This window comes from Perna viridis, chromosome 6 (assembly GCF_037379345.1).
Source record: "Perna viridis isolate PV_CMFRI_1.1 ecotype Kerala chromosome 6, ASM3737934v1, whole genome shotgun sequence".
NCBI classification, from domain to species: domain Eukaryota; kingdom Metazoa; phylum Mollusca; class Bivalvia; order Mytilida; family Mytilidae; genus Perna; species Perna viridis.
Genome location: NC_142450.1, coordinates 11951808 through 11969764, shown reverse-complemented (window position 1 = coordinate 11969764; position 17957 = coordinate 11951808). Strand labels below are relative to the sequence as shown.

Genomic DNA, 17957 nt, shown 5'->3' with positions numbered 1-17957 from the left:
ATCTAAGCATTACAACTAATTTTCTTTTACAGAGCAAAAAAAAATTATTTGCATATTTTGTTTCGAATCCTCATTTCCAAGCGAACAATACATTTCCGTCAATATAACAACTCAAATGAAATTTTCATTAAAAATCACAGGAATGGTGTGAAAATGTGATGGTAATTGGAAAAAGTTAATCAAGACTTTGATAATACAGAAAAATCTATTGGAAATTACATCATTAGTAAAACTTGTCTAAGAGAAAGCTGAAAACCTGTGAAAATCTTCTGAAGATTCTGAAATTATTGAGTTGAGAGAGAAGAATCAGAAGATCTACAGTACAATACATTAATTACTGAATGTCGTAACCGAATTGCGGTGGTAGACAGTACCTCAGAAGCCAAACTAACAGCCCTACAAATTCTGTCTGTTTCTGGGTACAATTATCATAAAACATTCATATAGTCAAACTACACTACAGCTCAAACATAAGTTACAATTTCCCCCTGACAGTGTGCGTAGTCACTGAACCAAACTCAAGTAACTATTTCACTAACCACTGATTGACAACAGACTTAAATCAATAAACAATGATAAAAAAAACAAAACAAATACATTTTTCAGACATAAGGATACAATTTGTAAGTTATGTAAATGTTAAAAAAAATCATGACATATTTAAAGCAAAGTACTGACAGCACTGTTAAAATGCTGATCTTTAAAATATGAGATGTGATCTGAGGTCATTGTGTCTTTCGACCGATTTCATGTACAGAAAGCATATCCATCGTTTGACATTTTAGCAATCATTTCTTTAAATCTGTGGTACCATAACTTGAAAAAAACCATTTTACTGTAACACCTTGGCTTTAAAGATAGATCTATACAGGAAATTAAAATCCATAAATTATATTATTTCAAGATTAATGACCAGGTTCAAAGCAAATACTTAAGTGATTTTACAAGCATTTGCAGGAATTTACACTGATGGGCTAATGGGACTACAACAAAAGCTTAGATAGTAGTGTTAGACTGAGAATACAATACTCATTTACTTGCAAAGGATGCTAAATATCACAAAAAGCATGTTTGTCAGCTTGGTAAAAGCACTTAGAGCTCATAATTTATGTAGAAGAAGCCATTACAAGGTTTGGTCAAATGTAAAATTCTTTTAACATAAAAAAAGACAAAAATAAATTTAAAGATAGATTTATTTTTGTCATACCACCTGCCAAAAAAAAGTTTTGGATCAGTTGGATATAGATCCTTTTGTATGCATGGCCCCTTTGAATTTGAGGGAAACATGTAAAAGTAGTTGAGGGGCAGTGTTGAGCAGTATGCAATCTTTTACCCATATCAAACATAATTTTTGCTAATAACAGAAGTCCATCATTTTCTCTAGTAATGGGTTACAGCCCAGAGGGAAACGAAACTGTGTTGAAGGGTAACAATGAGGTCAAGGTCAATAGGTATTAGAGAATAAACTCTTGTAAAATATTTTTGATAAATATCTGGAGTCACTTGTTTCTTTTAAGATCTATGGAATGTGCATGTGAAAATTATAATTGCTACCTACGATAAATACTTGGATTTTAATATATTTTGCAAATACAAATGCAGAAATTACTTGATATATAGCATTTCCAAAAGTATATATAAATATATACACACAGATTGCTTCCATACATGTCAAACCCAACTGCAAAATCATAGAAACATATTTATCACTACTAGTAGACTTTACTTTTTAGTCAAGATATTTCAAAGTAGCAGGGTTGTCAATAGAAGCCGTCAACCGACAAAACAACATTACTACTTCCTAATCTTTGTTACGGCTACTCTATTTTCAAAAATGGGTGAACTCTTACAAAATTTTCATCAGTTTACCTTGACTTTTTCTTTTTTCCTGCCACTTAAAATACTACTGACATCCCTGAAGTAATGTGAAAAAAAAAAAAAAACATTTCAAATAAAACATACAGGCAGACAGACATTTGACTGACCAATCACTTATACACAAAGCAAAATTTGTGACATTTGTAGATCTCAAAGTTGTCAAATATAACAATAAATCAACCGCAAAAAATTTATCACCAGATAAATATTGATAACATTTTAATCTTCTTGCCATTTCAAAAGTGTTTGTAAATCAATCTTCTAGTGTTTTTCAATCAGTTTTGTCAATATGACGATGAATATTTATATTGAAATCAAATTTTCTGTCAAAGACGATACCTATGTTTAAGTATGAAGAAATGAAAACCTTGCCTTCGTTTCCGCCTACATGAAATGTAGTCTTTCCATATAGCCCTATCAGGTATTAAATGTAGGGAAGAAAAAGAATAATTGTATTTAATAACACTGGAATCACATTTCTTCATATTCACAATATACAATATCACTGCTAGGGCTCTCATTCTGATTACAATGAAAAAAATCATCACAATGTCAAATGTACTTAATCAAGAAAAGGATTGAGAAGCCATTAGGAAAAAAAATAGACTGCATTTTTCAATACCAGTGTACGAGTTTTTCAATATCTTTTGAAAAAAAAAATAATAAAAATTCAATTCAAACTCTATAGCTGAAAACATTGGCACATACACAGGAGCACATAGAAATGCTAGAAGAAAAAAATATAATGAATCTTACACAATGCAAACAAAATCAGTCAGAAAATAAATGAGAATACCCACTTCAGCCATTTCTATCCAATCCTGGTGTTTCAGTGTTCCATGGCGCTTTTTAAGAATTTTCTTAAACAAATCTTTCGACATATTGATGGTTTTCAAAGACTCTCTCCTCCATCAATAGAAAAGCATAATGTACATACAAATGAAATTCCTCAACAGAACTCAAGCTATGGTCGGCTACATATAAACGGCAAAATTGATGGAAGGATTAGGCTCCAAGGCGATTCATCTGAGATCCATCACTCCAACATACAAAATCTGTGGGCAGGAAATCATGATGAAAAACTAATGATCGTGAATATGACCAGAAGTTTGATTCTAGTTAAGATTTTTTTTAGGATTTCTGACGTAGATTAGACTCATTAAGAAGGCTGTCAGGGAAATTTCAGTTTTTTAAGGAGACATTCGAAGATAAATGTAAGCTTGTAAAGCTCATTGTATTTAAGTAGCTGTCTTTGTAAGAATCATGCAAAATCTGAAAAATGTGATACATCCCAAAAAAGGCTACATATTTTTATTTTTGTAATTAAGTTGTTTTATAGGTCTATACTATGAAATGTGTAATTATTCATTCAAATCTGCCTGCTCTTAGGAGATAATTGACATTGAAAATACAGTAGTTTCTATTGTATTTGAGCACCATTCACAGAGTTATCTCCCTTAATTTTGAAATGTACAGTGCATTCTATATAATTTTTATCTCCTAAGAGCATGGGCTATATGAAAAACCACATGTTTATTTCTGTTTACTATGACATTTCAAACAAACTATTAAAAATAAAAATATGTAGGCTTTCCAACCATGAATCACATTTTGCATGGTTCTTAGCTGGAGTGTTACTTAAATGTCAAAGTTGTATTAGTTTGACATTAAATGAAGTCCTTAAAAGTTCACATATCTCCAAGATTAGCACAATCTTAAGGAAGAATAGTCAACTGTAAAAAAACAATATGAATGGGGAAGCATGTGTGTGCATGAAACAATCATTGACAAACATTATCAGAGCACAAAGGCAAACAAGACTTTGATTTTTTAAATTTACAAAATGCAGTGTAATCTGGCTAAAGAGAACTCTGAATAAACAAAAAATCTGTCTTAACCACACTCAGGTTTGACATTTCATTGTATATAGGCAATTTAAACCTCTGTATATCAAACCTGTCCAAACAGAGCCGTCTTCAGTACATGTACCTGAATGGGGTTCTCTTTAGACAAGTTTCACTGTAATATCTAAGACTCTAATATGATGATGATGATGATGATGAAGTAAGCCTTGAAGTTGGATTACCTACCCTTTCAAGCATCTAAAAGCAATCATTTTTCTTCAGATACATTTCAACATGATATTCAACCAATACCCCTGCAGTATGTGAAGTTTCACCAAAAATCAGTTAAACTGTTTCAAGTATGGATGGTTAGGCTTGCATGATACAGGTGCAAAAGAACAAATGAATGACCAGAGGGACTGACAATTCTATACCTCCAGACTGTATCTTTAGGAATTATAATAAGACGGCTACAAACAGACAGATGCCAATACCAAAACAGCACTCAAGTGGGAGCCAGAATGGTACCATGTACCAATATTTTGTACATGGGGTAATTTTCAGGAGGTTATAACTCTCACTACATTCACAGGGTGATTAAAATTAAAATGCATAAATGTCAAGACTAAACACTTGTGACCCCTAAAATTGAAAACTTTTTCTTGACAGAAATGACCAGCTTACCAGTAAAACAAATTCATGTTAAAACAGAAGCAGGTATACAATGTTTGTTTTTGATGAAGCTTTTCATTTTCAAAAATGACAAACGGATAAACTGATCTTAATGTAAAAAGACATTAAATCATCAACAAGGGTTTTACGACATTAAAGCCTCATCAAGGATTTTACGTTGGGTACAATAAAATTCATAAAATTTCTCAATCTACTGTTATGCTATTAATCCTGTATAAGACATAAGTTCACAATGACAATATTGGTACACTGACGAGAAATATGACAGATTCTCGCACTTCTACCATTCTGACAGATATGAAAATTATACTTTGTTTATCAAGTTACAGGTGGCCCCGGTGGAAGCAGCAACAGTATAGCATGAGTGTAGTACAATATAAACTAAATTAAACATGGTGACGTAATAAGACTCTTCATAAAAATAAGCGATTTAATTCATTACATGATACAAATCCTTAAATTCAATTCAATAATCAATACATTATCAATAAAACAAGGACTATTTGTACAATAAGACCAAAGTTTTCATAGTCTGACGTAGATATATGACGAATTTAAATGGTAAACTTGGTTGGCGATCCATTTTCATGGATATACATTGTATTCATAAGAGTGTTACCCCAGAAATTTTTTGGAACAACATATAAGTAAAGTGCATGTCAATAGTATGCACATTCTGCATGTAAGTTTAATCTGTTGAGTAAATAAAGGTCTACAACTTTGAAATAGTAAAAAAGTCAAAAGCATAGCACTACAAGAATTAACCATCTTAGTGGTTTATAGAATATTTACAGAATAGTTAATGATTGTAATGGCAATATCACAAAATGAGAACTATCCAAGGGTAGTGAAATACCAGGAGAACTGATCAGCTTGAGCCATAGGTGAGGTGCAATATCAGTTTTCTGGTCCATATCACACCACAAGGGCAGTCCATATTTGGTTATATTGAATCAGTTCTATTTTATTGTATTCATGATAGCTGCCATACTTGTCGATTAAAAAACAGACTGAAAAAAAAATAATTGAAAAAAATATTGAAAACTATTGAAATGGAGCAATTTTATCCCAGTTTTTGCATTGGTGGAGTGGAGTTACAGTGGAGTTACAGTGGAGTCACAGTGGAGTTACAGTGGAGGACATGAGTGACTCCACTGTGAAGAGTAGAGAAATTAAAATTTTGATTGAGAGAAGTGTATTACTAGTTATGTATGCTCATTTTTGCCCCTTTTTGGCCAATAATCCAAAAACAGTTGTAGCAATAACCTTCACATCTATACCAACCTTCTTTTTGGCGGTTTGGAACTTTGCTTTACAGTTTTATCAAGACCGACCAATATCCAAGCAATTGTACAAACCAAATATCTACAGACAGATATGACTCTGACAGCGACAACACTATACCATTTATATCACCACAATTTGCTTTGTGGCCATATTAAAAAGAACCATAATGATACAATTGGCAAGAAAATCAGTTAATTAATCAGGTCAAACCCACAAATTACCCCAGTGAGAGGTCTTGACTGCAAAATAGGCCTACAATATTACAGGCAAATCAATAGGCATCATATTGCAATGGACAAAAATGACAAGAAAATTCTAACACTGACAAAATATTCCTTAATTATGGAAGAAGTTGATTAATCTAAATTACATTATAAACTCTATTTACTTTAGAAACATTATAATCAATCATACAATCCAGAAATTGGAGTTCAACAACAGAGTGTTGGAATTAACATGCTAAAAATTGATTACTTCGAATTATGCAAGTCAGATATATTCTGGAAAATAAACCCTGGATTACGGAGGGGAAGCTCCATAAAAAAACTTGATACATGAGGACCTAATTGCCAACCATACCCTATAACAATAGATAAACCAATTACATTCTGTCACAAGTAGATCTTCCGCACTGTACTTCGCAAGCAACAAGTTCGTTCTTGAATAGAAAGGCCGTTATGAAAGATGTGACACTTGTAAATTATTCAACGGAAAGCCTGTACATAACAAAAGCATCAGTGAGTAATAGATTTATTGGAAAGAAAGAAGATCCTTTATATATTGGGCAATTAACAAAATACCCAATGAAATGGTATTGGATGTTAAATAAATTCCTCTTATTATACACCAAATCAAACAAGTGACCAAAAATCATCTGAATTGCACAAAAGTTGTCACCTCAGTCTGACAGGTTGAAGTCATTTTTACAAGAAATGGTAAAATTCTGATGAAATCTTTATTGAGCCTGTTGAAATGTAAATTTTGCTATCAAGATCAGAGAAGTCACTGAAATCAAGACTTAGAAGAAGAATCTGTTTCTCCCATGATTTCAGTACAAAACTCATGTATTAGGAAACATAGCAGGCAGGGGTTCAATTAACCTTTCAAGAATAAAACGTCCTGGCGTCAAATTCACATTAAGTCGTAAGTGTGAAATTGACTGTAAATTATGATGTCACAATGCTATTTTAGGTTGTGACGTCATTATTTCTGATCAGGTTTACACTTACGACTTTTTGGGAAATCAACATCTGGATTTTTTTGGGTCCTAAATGAAAGGTCCTCAGTAAGAGTAGTCATAAACATGGTAGGTACATGTCCTGCATCAAATTTGGGGATCCAAAACCTTATACAAATGTTTATTTGAACCTCTGGAAGGGTCAACTAGTGAACATTTTATCACAGACTGGAGTAAAACATTGCATATACCTATCATTTGACCTAGAATAGGAGACAATCTTTTCATTTCACAACTCAACAAAAAAAAAAAATTACATTTCAAGGAAAGACCAGATCGAAGCACAGACAAAGCTTTCATTACAAAAATAGCGAACTATCCAAGCAAATCCTTTTTTTTTTTTTTTTTTTTGTCTCCAGGCTTTGTGACAGTCAAAGGAAACCAAAAGAATGCAGAAACTTGTTTCAATCGATGTGTCATTAAAAAAAATCTCGCATTATTCACGCAATATCGGTCAGAATGTCTCGTCAAAACTCAAAGGTCTTAGAAAAGTGCTTTTCTGTTTCTTTATCTTACTTAAGGTAATATGTGTCATTTTCCATTGCTACTTCTTTTGTTTGAAGGCAAATTTCAACATTTTATGTTGTAAATATCCCTTGATATAAAATAAAGAAGATCATAGTACCAAAAAAATTAATACAGCACATGAATGGTATAAACTTCTCACCTACACCGTAAACCATCCATCATTCCACATTGTCCACATCCCTGTTTCCCAAAAAGAATTCCTGATTCCCCCTACAAAAATCCTGATACCCCATAGATTTCCCATTTCATTTTTTCTTTATCAAATATTTACACAACCAAATCAAATTGTATATTTTGAAATTCTTTAACATATGAAATGCTACTTTCAATTAAACTTGATAAATTTTCATATCAATAAATGCTTTAAAACACTCTCATTCAAAATCCCCATCCTTCCATATACCATAGAATGGGAACCTTTTCCCCACACAAGAACTGCAGTATTCTTTTTTTCTTGTGATAAAAAAAAGGATTTGAATACTTTCAGAAATTGTAAGTTTACTTAAATCCTGGCAAATGAAATAAAAACATCAAAGAAAAAAACCTGGTGCATTAAGGAGAACTTTTTTCCAGGAGCTGGACCAATATCTTTTTGATAGAAAATTCAGTAAAGTTAAGAAAATAATAGTCTACAATCCCTCTCACCTTCAAAATTGCTGATTGTTTAAACACAACCCCATGTTTTTATTCCAAAATTCCCAGTCCACCATTATGTTAACCAGTGTTTTTTTTTTACAGTTATAAGAAAACACGATTAGGTTATAACAATCAAACATCTACAAAAACATTATTGGAAAAAAAGATCTCCATTAGTAGATGTAAATGCACCCTAACCTCTCCCAACCTATCCCAAACTTAATAATTTTGTAAGCGCAAGATCTCAATTTAAAAAAAAAAAACACACACACAGAATGTAGACATTTATGCCCCCAGAAGGTAAAGACATTTTGAAATTAAAATCCCAATCAGTCCTTAGAAGATTTCAAGAAAAAAAGACTTAAAATTCAAGATTGCATGGTTAAATTCATATGTAAAATAGATCAATTGAAATGTATTATTTCACATTAGCAATATCCACACTTGTCTTTCTGGCCAGTCAATTTACGAAGCAAACCAAGAATACATTTCAATTTTATCTTTAAATATTAGTAGTCAGTGATGTTTCTAAAAATTAAAAGATCTATATTATGTCATAAACAATATTCTATAAATTTCATTACTATTGACAATTTGTAGAAAACTCCACATGGAAAATTCTTCTTCTTTAAAAACCTTAACAAACTCAATTATTTGAATTCCAAAAGACTTGTGGTCTAACCCATTACAACATAATAGCTTCTTACCTGAGGCAAAACAACCATTAATAAAAGAAGGAAAAATGCCCAAGAGAACTTCACTACTTACTTCACTGAAACATCGTCTCATTTTCTGTCGACTATAAAATGTTCTTGACTCACTGTTCCGTATTTTGTCTTTTTTCAAACCAACGTCCATGTTTAACTATGATTTAATCCAATAATGTTTAAATCCTTGAAGCCATAAAGTTAATATTGCCTTGTCATAGATGTTACAGTCATTCAAAGTCTTACAGCAATCCTCACACACCAAAAGGTGTCACTAGCAGAAGACTGTTATTGCACAAAAGATATTGGGTTTATTTTGCAGGAGTAATATTGATTCGCTTGTACAAATTGACCTGAATGCAGCTTTAAACCACAAGAATATGACGAAAACGTGAAAAAAAAAATCACCATAAAAAAAAATCAATTTACTTATGGTCCCACTCATGTAATCTTTTATCATCTCCTCGCGATAAGTAGACGAGATGAAAAAAAAGCCATCAGAAATCAAAATTGATCAAGACCATTGTGTAAGAGACGTTCTATCAATATTGACTTTGTTTGCTTATCGGGAAATAAATAAAAAAGCTAACATAATTCAATTTTTACAGTCTACTTTTATTAAAAGTGGAAATTATAAGTGTTATTATAACCACAAACTTATTATTCTCACCGGTAACATGTTGAATAACAAATCATATTTTCAAATGTAAATCTTTAAGCATCATCAGGGGTTTTGAAATACAACTGGGAGGGGAAGAGCAATACACCTAAATTATTGACTTATTTAAGTTTAGGTAAACATTGTGTCAAGTACTTTTCATTGAGGACATTGTATCTTTATATTTCCTTTACTATATAAAAAATTGTGTAGGTGTTAAAAGAGGAAATCATCTATCAACCTTTCACTTCAATTAAAAACTACAAAAACTGTGTGCAAAGCTCATTTAACGATACCCCTGCATCCCAGTTTTTAGTGGAGTCTAAGTTGCTCATTTGCTTTTGTTACTTTGTACGAATGATTTTAGTTACTTTATGTTCTTTGCTGTGCATGTCTGTGTCTTTGTCTGGATTACATTCTTTTGATTACCGCTATAACCTTGGTTCCCTTGATTATCCTTTCAAAACCCAATAAAAATTAATGGTCAAAATAAAATCAAAATCATGCAAGTTGTTCATGATGCTTCAGTCTAAAATTGAATCCTACGATATGACATGCCTATTTGAAGCTATAAAGTAAGAGATATAATGATACATTGATGCCTTGTATGGTGTTTTTCACTTCACTACCAGATAAGGCCAAACAAATAATCGTCTTGTTTCCTGCTACCAGTAAAAATAAAATAGGGTAGGTAGATAAATTAAAGGGTAGGTAGGGTAGCAGAAAATAAGACATATTAGGCCATAAAACTTTTAGAGAAGACAGGAAATAATTGGGTAGGTAGGGTAGCAGAGAATAAACATATTATATTAATTTTTCATTTGCCTAAGGCGCTGTAATACAGACATGATGTACAAAACCCCCACCCCCATTTTATACATTTAATGTCACCACTGAACAAAAGAAATTGAAAAACAAAATGAAATTTACATCCATGAAGCAAAAACCTGTAAAGAAAAATAACTGTAACTCATTTGTGTTATAGTTATTGTACAACCTGTGACAAGCAGGTGTATTGTTTACACAGTGAAACCTGTCTTAAAGAGGTAGACCTAGGGTAAGGGAGTTAACTTTTGAAATCAGTGATATGTTTGTACCATATTCAATTTCACCAAAGCCTTTCAAGCTTTCTTTTGAAACTGAATGAAATCAGTCCAAGTTACTTTGATGCTTACATGAGATTGATGTAAAATGGTGAATACAAACGTTCAAATGATTTGTAAGAATTGTGTCCCATACCCTAGGTCTACCTCCTTAAACAACAATCAATCTTGTGTAAGCATCAAAGTAACTTGGAGAAAAAAAAACATTCCGACTTAAGCAGTGCTTAGCGAGAAAAATTATCCAAAGATTCAGACTTAAGGAGGTAGATCTAGGGTAAGGGACACAACTCTTGAAAATCATTGGAACATTTGTATTCAGCCAGCACACCACAGTATTGTAGAACTGCCTGATTTTGGTCTTGTAATCTGATGCTTTGTAACATTTATCACTTTAAAAAATTGTCAAGCATCTGTAAATCTATATATCTAGAAATAGCTCAAGCCAAGGCCTTCAGGATGCAGTAAAAATTTTCTGGAAAAAAATTATCCACAGCATATAGGGTTACCATAGAAACCATGCAAAAATATGCGAAAATTTGCAAAAAAGTTCATAAAATCAGGTTTAAAAATATCAAATTTCCCGCAAAATATCTGAAATTTTTATTTCAATCCCTGAAACTGTTCAAACTTTTCCCTTCAAAAACCCCTTCCTCATATGGGCATCGCCGGTTAGATTTTGAGCTATTTCACTTTGTAATCCACTTATTAAATTTAGCATGGTAAAAAATTGACTTACTTTCACTTTCACAATGAAGTCAAATTGTCATTGAAAAAAAGCCCCTTCAACATTGAATATATATAAAACATTGCAAAATACTTTTAAAAGTCCCCTTTTTTCAGAAAATGTTTTATCAACAATAGATTCTTCATTTTTAATCACTATAGCAACTACCGGTTTCCATTCATGTCATTTTTCATCCCTAGCCAAAAGTGCGAAACTAAACTAAACTGTGGAGTGCTGGCTTAAGCAAAATGCAATATTAAATATTGTAATTTTCTAGTTATTTCTTGAAAGCTTACCTTCTTACGAGTAAAATGATACCAAATTTATCATAATTGGACAATTGATAACAATTTTAGAGGCATTCTCATACTAGGCTATCTCCTCTTCATTAGTGGAGAACTTTCCTTATACCTAAGTACAGACATGCATTTCACTGTATTTGCTATAATCATCTTTTAGATGAAAATTTCCACTTAAAACATACAAAATCACAACCCATATGTACTTGTAAACCCTAAATTTGGGGTTTTGTAAGCTTTTAACACAGGTTTTATGCCAAAATAGTGCATTTGAAGCTCATCACATGAAAAATCACAGAAATCTGAATGAACTGAAAACCAAATACTAAAACGCCCACTCCAGGTCTAAGGTTATTAAACCTTTGCTTATTGTGCACTTAAAAGTTGCCCGGTTAACTATTTTACATGTAACCTGCGCAAATATTTAGCTTTTAAAAATATATTTCATTCTTTGTGATGGCAAGAGCCATATTCACACATGAATTAGTTCAATGATTGTTCTGTTAACTTTGCAAAAAATCTGCATACTTGGTTGCTAGGGACTTATTAGCTAACAACAACATAGGTCCATACCATAAGTTACATTGTTTTAACCCCTGTATCAAAGCATAGCATAAAAACACTAGTTTCTAAGGTGTAAAGCAATTTTTTAAATGTGTAGGGGTATAGGCAGTTCCCTTTAAGCCAGCACTCCACAGTATTGTAGAACTGCCTGATTTTGGTCTTGTAATCTGATGCTTTGTAACATTTATCACTTTAAAAAATTGTCAAGCATCTGTAAATCTATATATCTAGAAATAGCTCAAGCCAAGGCCTTCAGGATGCAGTAAAAATTTTCTGGAAAAAAATTATCCACAGCATATAGGGTTACCATAGAAACCATGCAAAAATATGCGAAAATTTGCAAAAAAGTTCATAAAATCAGGTTTAAAAATATCAAATTTCCCGCAAAATATCTGAAATTTTTATTTCAATCCCTGAAACTGTTCAAACTTTTCCCTTCAAAAACCCCTTCCTCATATGGGCATCGCCGGTTAGATTTTGAGCTATTTCACTTTGTAATCCACTTATTAAATTTAGCATGGTAAAAAATTGACTTACTTTCACTTTCACAATGAAGTCAAATTGTCATTGAAAAAAAGCCCCTTCAACATTGAATATATATAAAACATTGCAAAATACTTTTAAAAGTCCCCTTTTTTCAGAAAATGTTTTATCAACAATAGATTCTTCATTTTTAATCACTATAGCAACTACCGGTTTCCATTCATGTCATTTTTCATCCCTACCCAAAAGTGCGAAACTAAACTAAACTGTGGAATGCTGGCTCAGAATTTTACATCAATCTCATGTAAGCATCAAAGTAACTTGGATTGATTTCATACTGTTTCAAATGATGTTTCAATGAAAGTTTCAAATATATCACTGATTTCAAGAGTTGTTTCCCTTACCCTTGGTCTACCTCCTTAAGGTTACACCATATTCTGAAGAAGTAGAGTGAATATGGTCATAGAAAACACATCTCTTTTGATTTAGTCTAATGAAAAATAATGACTGAGATTTAGCACATTTAGGGAGAATTAAAGAACACTGAGGTTGTAATGGTAATTAATCAGCAGCAACCTTATTAATATTATTTACCAGTAGACATATCAACTATTGGGTTTTTAAGCCATATTAACAAAAGTAATAAGGTAAGTGAACATTATTGAAAAGGATTATTATTGTATTGTTCTGTGTCCAGTGTTACACAACACGAAAACACTATTCGTGCCAGGCTGAATGTAACTGCATGGGGATATTTAATTGTAATAATCAGAGTGAAAATTGGAAAAACAATGACTTCCATATTGAATATACAGTAAAACCAGAAACCAGCAGTATTCGGCCACGACTACGATTGAAATATTGATCACTATGTAGTGCATTATGTAAAAATTTAACTGAAAAGACCACCCATCTTGTGTGAACATGATTTTGCTCTTCATTTGTGGACAGACTTCACTGTAAATGGGCATTACAGTCTAATTATATAATAATGATTTTTAGATTGTCCTCTGCATTATGCTACTCATATGATATTATGAATATTACTGCAGTCTCTGCCATTAACTTTTCCAGCTACAAGCACGAACAATTTCGGTAATTTTCCTCAACAACGCAACTTAAATTTTTTTAATTTTTCACTAACCCAAATCAATTTTTCCTAGTGTCAGGCTTAGGGCTAGTGGCTAAAGGCACATCTGATAAATTTATTTCAGAATTCAACGGTGTAGAAAATAGCTTGAAATCCAAACAATGCATTTTTCCTTGTTGAGCTGCCTAGTATTTACTAACATCAAATTTGACATCAACAAAGTAAAATCTATAGAACGTAAATGGCCACCTTACTAAGCCATGATGAACTGTTCCAGAGAATGGCAGATTGTCTCGTATTAACTCGTTAAGTACCAATCCATATAAAATCCAGACACTGCCAATCAGAAAACCTAACAAGTAAAGGATGCTTTTTTCTATCTAAATATTCCATAATTTTATGCCACTATAATCGTTTCAGCATGTAGATGTGGTCCAAGTTCATAAAAAATCTCAAATTGAAATTTCCTCAAATCCTTGAGGGTCGGGCTTCATAAAAAATCCCAAATTGAAATTTCCTCAAATCCTTGAGGGTCAGGGTTCATAAAAAATCTCAAACTGAAATTTCCTCAAATCTTTAATTTTTATCTAAAAAGTACAACAACCAAATGACAAATTAATATCCTCAACAAAAATGTGAAGTTGTCAATTTTAGTTATGAATCAATTCCTGCCTGATTTTTATAAAGACTGCTTCTTAATTATCCATTATTATAATTGTGCAATAATAACATTTGTCCAACTATTCATGAGTGAGTTGGAATCTAAAATTCATGTATAAATCTTGATATTTTGAATCATATTTTATCAAACCATAAATTGAGAATTTATGGTAATGTTCTCTTATTGTTAAAAAAAACTTTATGATATGGAATTGATGCAACATTTTTCAAAAAATCACAAAAATTTAAATCACATTTTCAACTAAAATAACAAGACCAAAAATATGTATGCATATGATGACAAGCAATATATTTATCCCTAAAGGTTAAACAAAATATCTTTGAATAAGAAGAACACCTGTACATTTTAAATTTTAAACATGAACTAGACATTAATCATAACATTTCATTGGGAATGACCTAAATTAAAGTTCATATTTAGCTGTCAAATGTTCCTAAAAGCAGTCCAATACATTAGTTTAATTCAACATTGCCTCTCATTGACCTATTATTCAATACTGAATATTTAATAAATATAATAGAAACTGTTTAGAATCAATTATCCAACAAAAAAAATCTGGATTCAATTCTACAGAGGCTTTTTACGTAAATGTTTAAGAAAGATCTACAATGAGTTAGAGTTATCTTTCTTTACCCTAATTTTACTTAAATGCGATGCTAAAATAACAATGGGTAGGTGCTTGTTGAAATGACCTCATCCAATTTTAAGTTCAAATGCTTACTACTTGAGTAAATGTCGATAATTATGCATACCCAGTAAACAGACCTTTGTAAAATTACCTAAAACATTCCCAAATGCAAATAGCTCTTTTAAACTTTATACTATAAGTAAAAATGGTCAATCAACATTTCCATTTCTGGTGACCTTGGCATTTTGACTATGATAATTGAAAGTTCCTTATCCATTTATGGTGAAGAAAAACCAAACCGAACGAACAAGGCTTTTTGTTTGTTTTTTTTTTTTTTTTGCACCTGTCCCAAGTCAGGAATTTCTGGCCTCTGCATGTCTTGTTTCGTTTTCACTTTCAGCTTACCTATGTGTTGCTGGAGTATATAGGAGCAACTATTTCGCTTGTTTTGGGGCCAATTCTGCATGTCCAGTGGTGTGAGGGTTTCCTCCTCATTCATTGAAGACCCATGGGTGGCCTTGAACTGACATTTTTCATCCAAGTGGGGTTATTGTCTCTTTGACATATTCACCACACCTATTCTCCTGATTAGACTGCTTATGGGATTTGTTTCTCAATAATAATTGAAAGTGAATTTGTTGGAGTTTATTTTTTACCTGCCTGAATCACCTCCTATCCAACTTTGAGTAACTGCTACTTAAATTTAGAAATACTGTGAAATCTTGAGAATTCTTGTAGGGTACTTTCAATGTTACGTCCTAAGTCTAAAAAAGGTATGAACCAAAGAACTTATTATCAGTCTGAAACCTGCTAATTAACAACAAACAGAGGTTGTAATACAAATTCTGAATTTCTGTACACCCACACCTTATAAATATACTAAGAAACCTTCCTAAACCAAATCCTGGGTAAACTGACAACTTGTCCTGTGTAAACCAATCATCTTCTAAAGTCACTTCATATCAATTTAAATTCTATATTAACTTGTGTTAACCAAACCTTGGATAAATGGCTAACCTGTTCTGTGCAAACCAATCATCCTCTAAAGTCACTTCATATCAATTTAAATTCTATATTAACTTGTGTTTACCAACACTTGGATAAATGGCTAACCTGTCCTGTGCAAACCAATCATCTTCTAAAGTCACTTCATATCAATTTAAATTCTATATTAACCTGTGTTAACCAAACCTTGGATAAATGGCTAACCTGTCCTGTGTAAACCAATTGTTTTCTAAAGTCACTTTATATCAATTTAAACTCTATAGTAACCTGTTTAACCAAACACCTGTCTCAACCAATCAAATCTCTCAGCCCAAAGGGGGTTCAGATAAAACTGATTTCACTGTATTTCAAAGATACAGTGTATCCACCTCCTCTAGTTAAAAATCCTACAAACTTGTCCTTACAGCATGTTTGACACTGTGAGAACATAATGATAAATATCCATTACAAATGTTCACTGTTTTTGTGTCAAATTGTCAATACACTGCTGACAATGTAATTAACAGACTCATTCAATAGAAAGCTAGAAAGTGTGATACACTAATTATTCCACAATTAATAGAAATACACCAAAGGGAGATAACACGAATGTGTTTGAGGATGTTTGATTAATTGGTAAATTATAATTGATTGATTATCATTGAATTGATTAATTGATTGATTGATTATTATTGTTAATGGTCCTTTGGCAGATATATTTCATGCATTTCAGGACTAGAATCAATAAACCTTGTACCTTCTAGTCTAGAACAGCATATTCCTGGGCTTGAACTGACAAACCTTGTAGATTCTAGTCTTGAACAGCATATTCCTGCAGGTGTTGAGTTATAATTTCATTGAAATGCACATAAAAAGTATGAATATTTCAAGGGCAGATAACTGTTAAAAAAAACTTTTTCTAACAATTTATAGAAAAATTTCAGAGCAAATCTTTCAAATAACGGTCTTTAAAGCAGAGAAAGAATCCATGAGTGAAATTATACTACCAGATCGGTGGGTTTAACATGCATGTTTCTGATTTTTTCCTATTTTGACTGATTTCTACAAATACTTACATTTAAACAGTGCACTTATTTTTTTCTTGATAATTGAAAGTTCCTTATCCATTTATGGTGAAGAAAAACCAAACCGAACGAACAAGGCTTTTTGTTTGTTTTTTTTTTTTTTTTGCACCTGTCCCAAGTCAGGAATTTCTGGCCTCTGCATGTCTTGTTTCGTTTTCACTTTCAGCTTACCTATGTGTTGCTGGAGTATATAGGAGCAACTATTTCGCTTGTTTTGGGGCCAATTCTGCATGTCCAGTGGTGTGAGGGTTTCCTCCTCATTCATTGAAGACCCATGGGTGGCCTTGAACTGACATTTTTCATCCAAGTGGGGTTATTGTCTCTTTGACATATTCACCACACCTATTCTCCTGATTAGACTGCTTATGGGATTTGTTTCTCAATAATAATTGAAAGTGAATTTGTTGGAGTTTATTTTTTACCTGCCTGAATCACCTCCTATCCAACTTTGAGTAACTGCTACTTAAATTTAGAAATACTGTGAAATCTTGAGAATTCTTGTAGGGTACTTTCAATGTTACGTCCTAAGTCTAAAAAAGGTATGAACCAAAGAACTTATTATCAGTCTGAAACCTGCTAATTAACAACAAACAGAGGTTGTAATACAAATTCTGAATTTCTGTACACCCACACCTTATAAATATACTAAGAAACCTTCCTAAACCAAATCCTGGGTAAACTGACAACTTGTCCTGTGTAAACCAATCATCTTCTAAAGTCACTTCATATCAATTTAAATTCTATATTAACTTGTGTTAACCAAACCTTGGATAAATGGCTAACCTGTTCTGTGCAAACCAATCATCCTCTAAAGTCACTTCATATCAATTTAAATTCTATATTAACT

The 17957-nt window shown here is 32.1% G+C and overlaps 1 protein-coding gene across 11 annotated transcripts in view; it reads right to left on the bottom strand.

Moving 5' to 3' along the window:
- The window catches only part of LOC148613669 (cGMP-inhibited 3',5'-cyclic phosphodiesterase 3A-like), a 136604-nt gene that overhangs the window by 38266 nt on the left and 80381 nt on the right, over positions 1–17957 (bottom strand). Inside the window, exon 1 of one of the 11 annotated variants that reach the window (XM_088587149.1) lies at positions 8872–9086. The exons of the other annotated variants lie outside the window; for them this stretch is intronic. Within the exon in view, the coding sequence (XP_088443275.1) occupies positions 8872–8961 (90 nt within the window). The 5' untranslated portion in view covers positions 8962–9086. Of the gene's footprint in view, positions 1–8871; positions 9087–17957 lie in introns of those variants that run through there. 11 annotated transcript variants of the gene reach the window in all.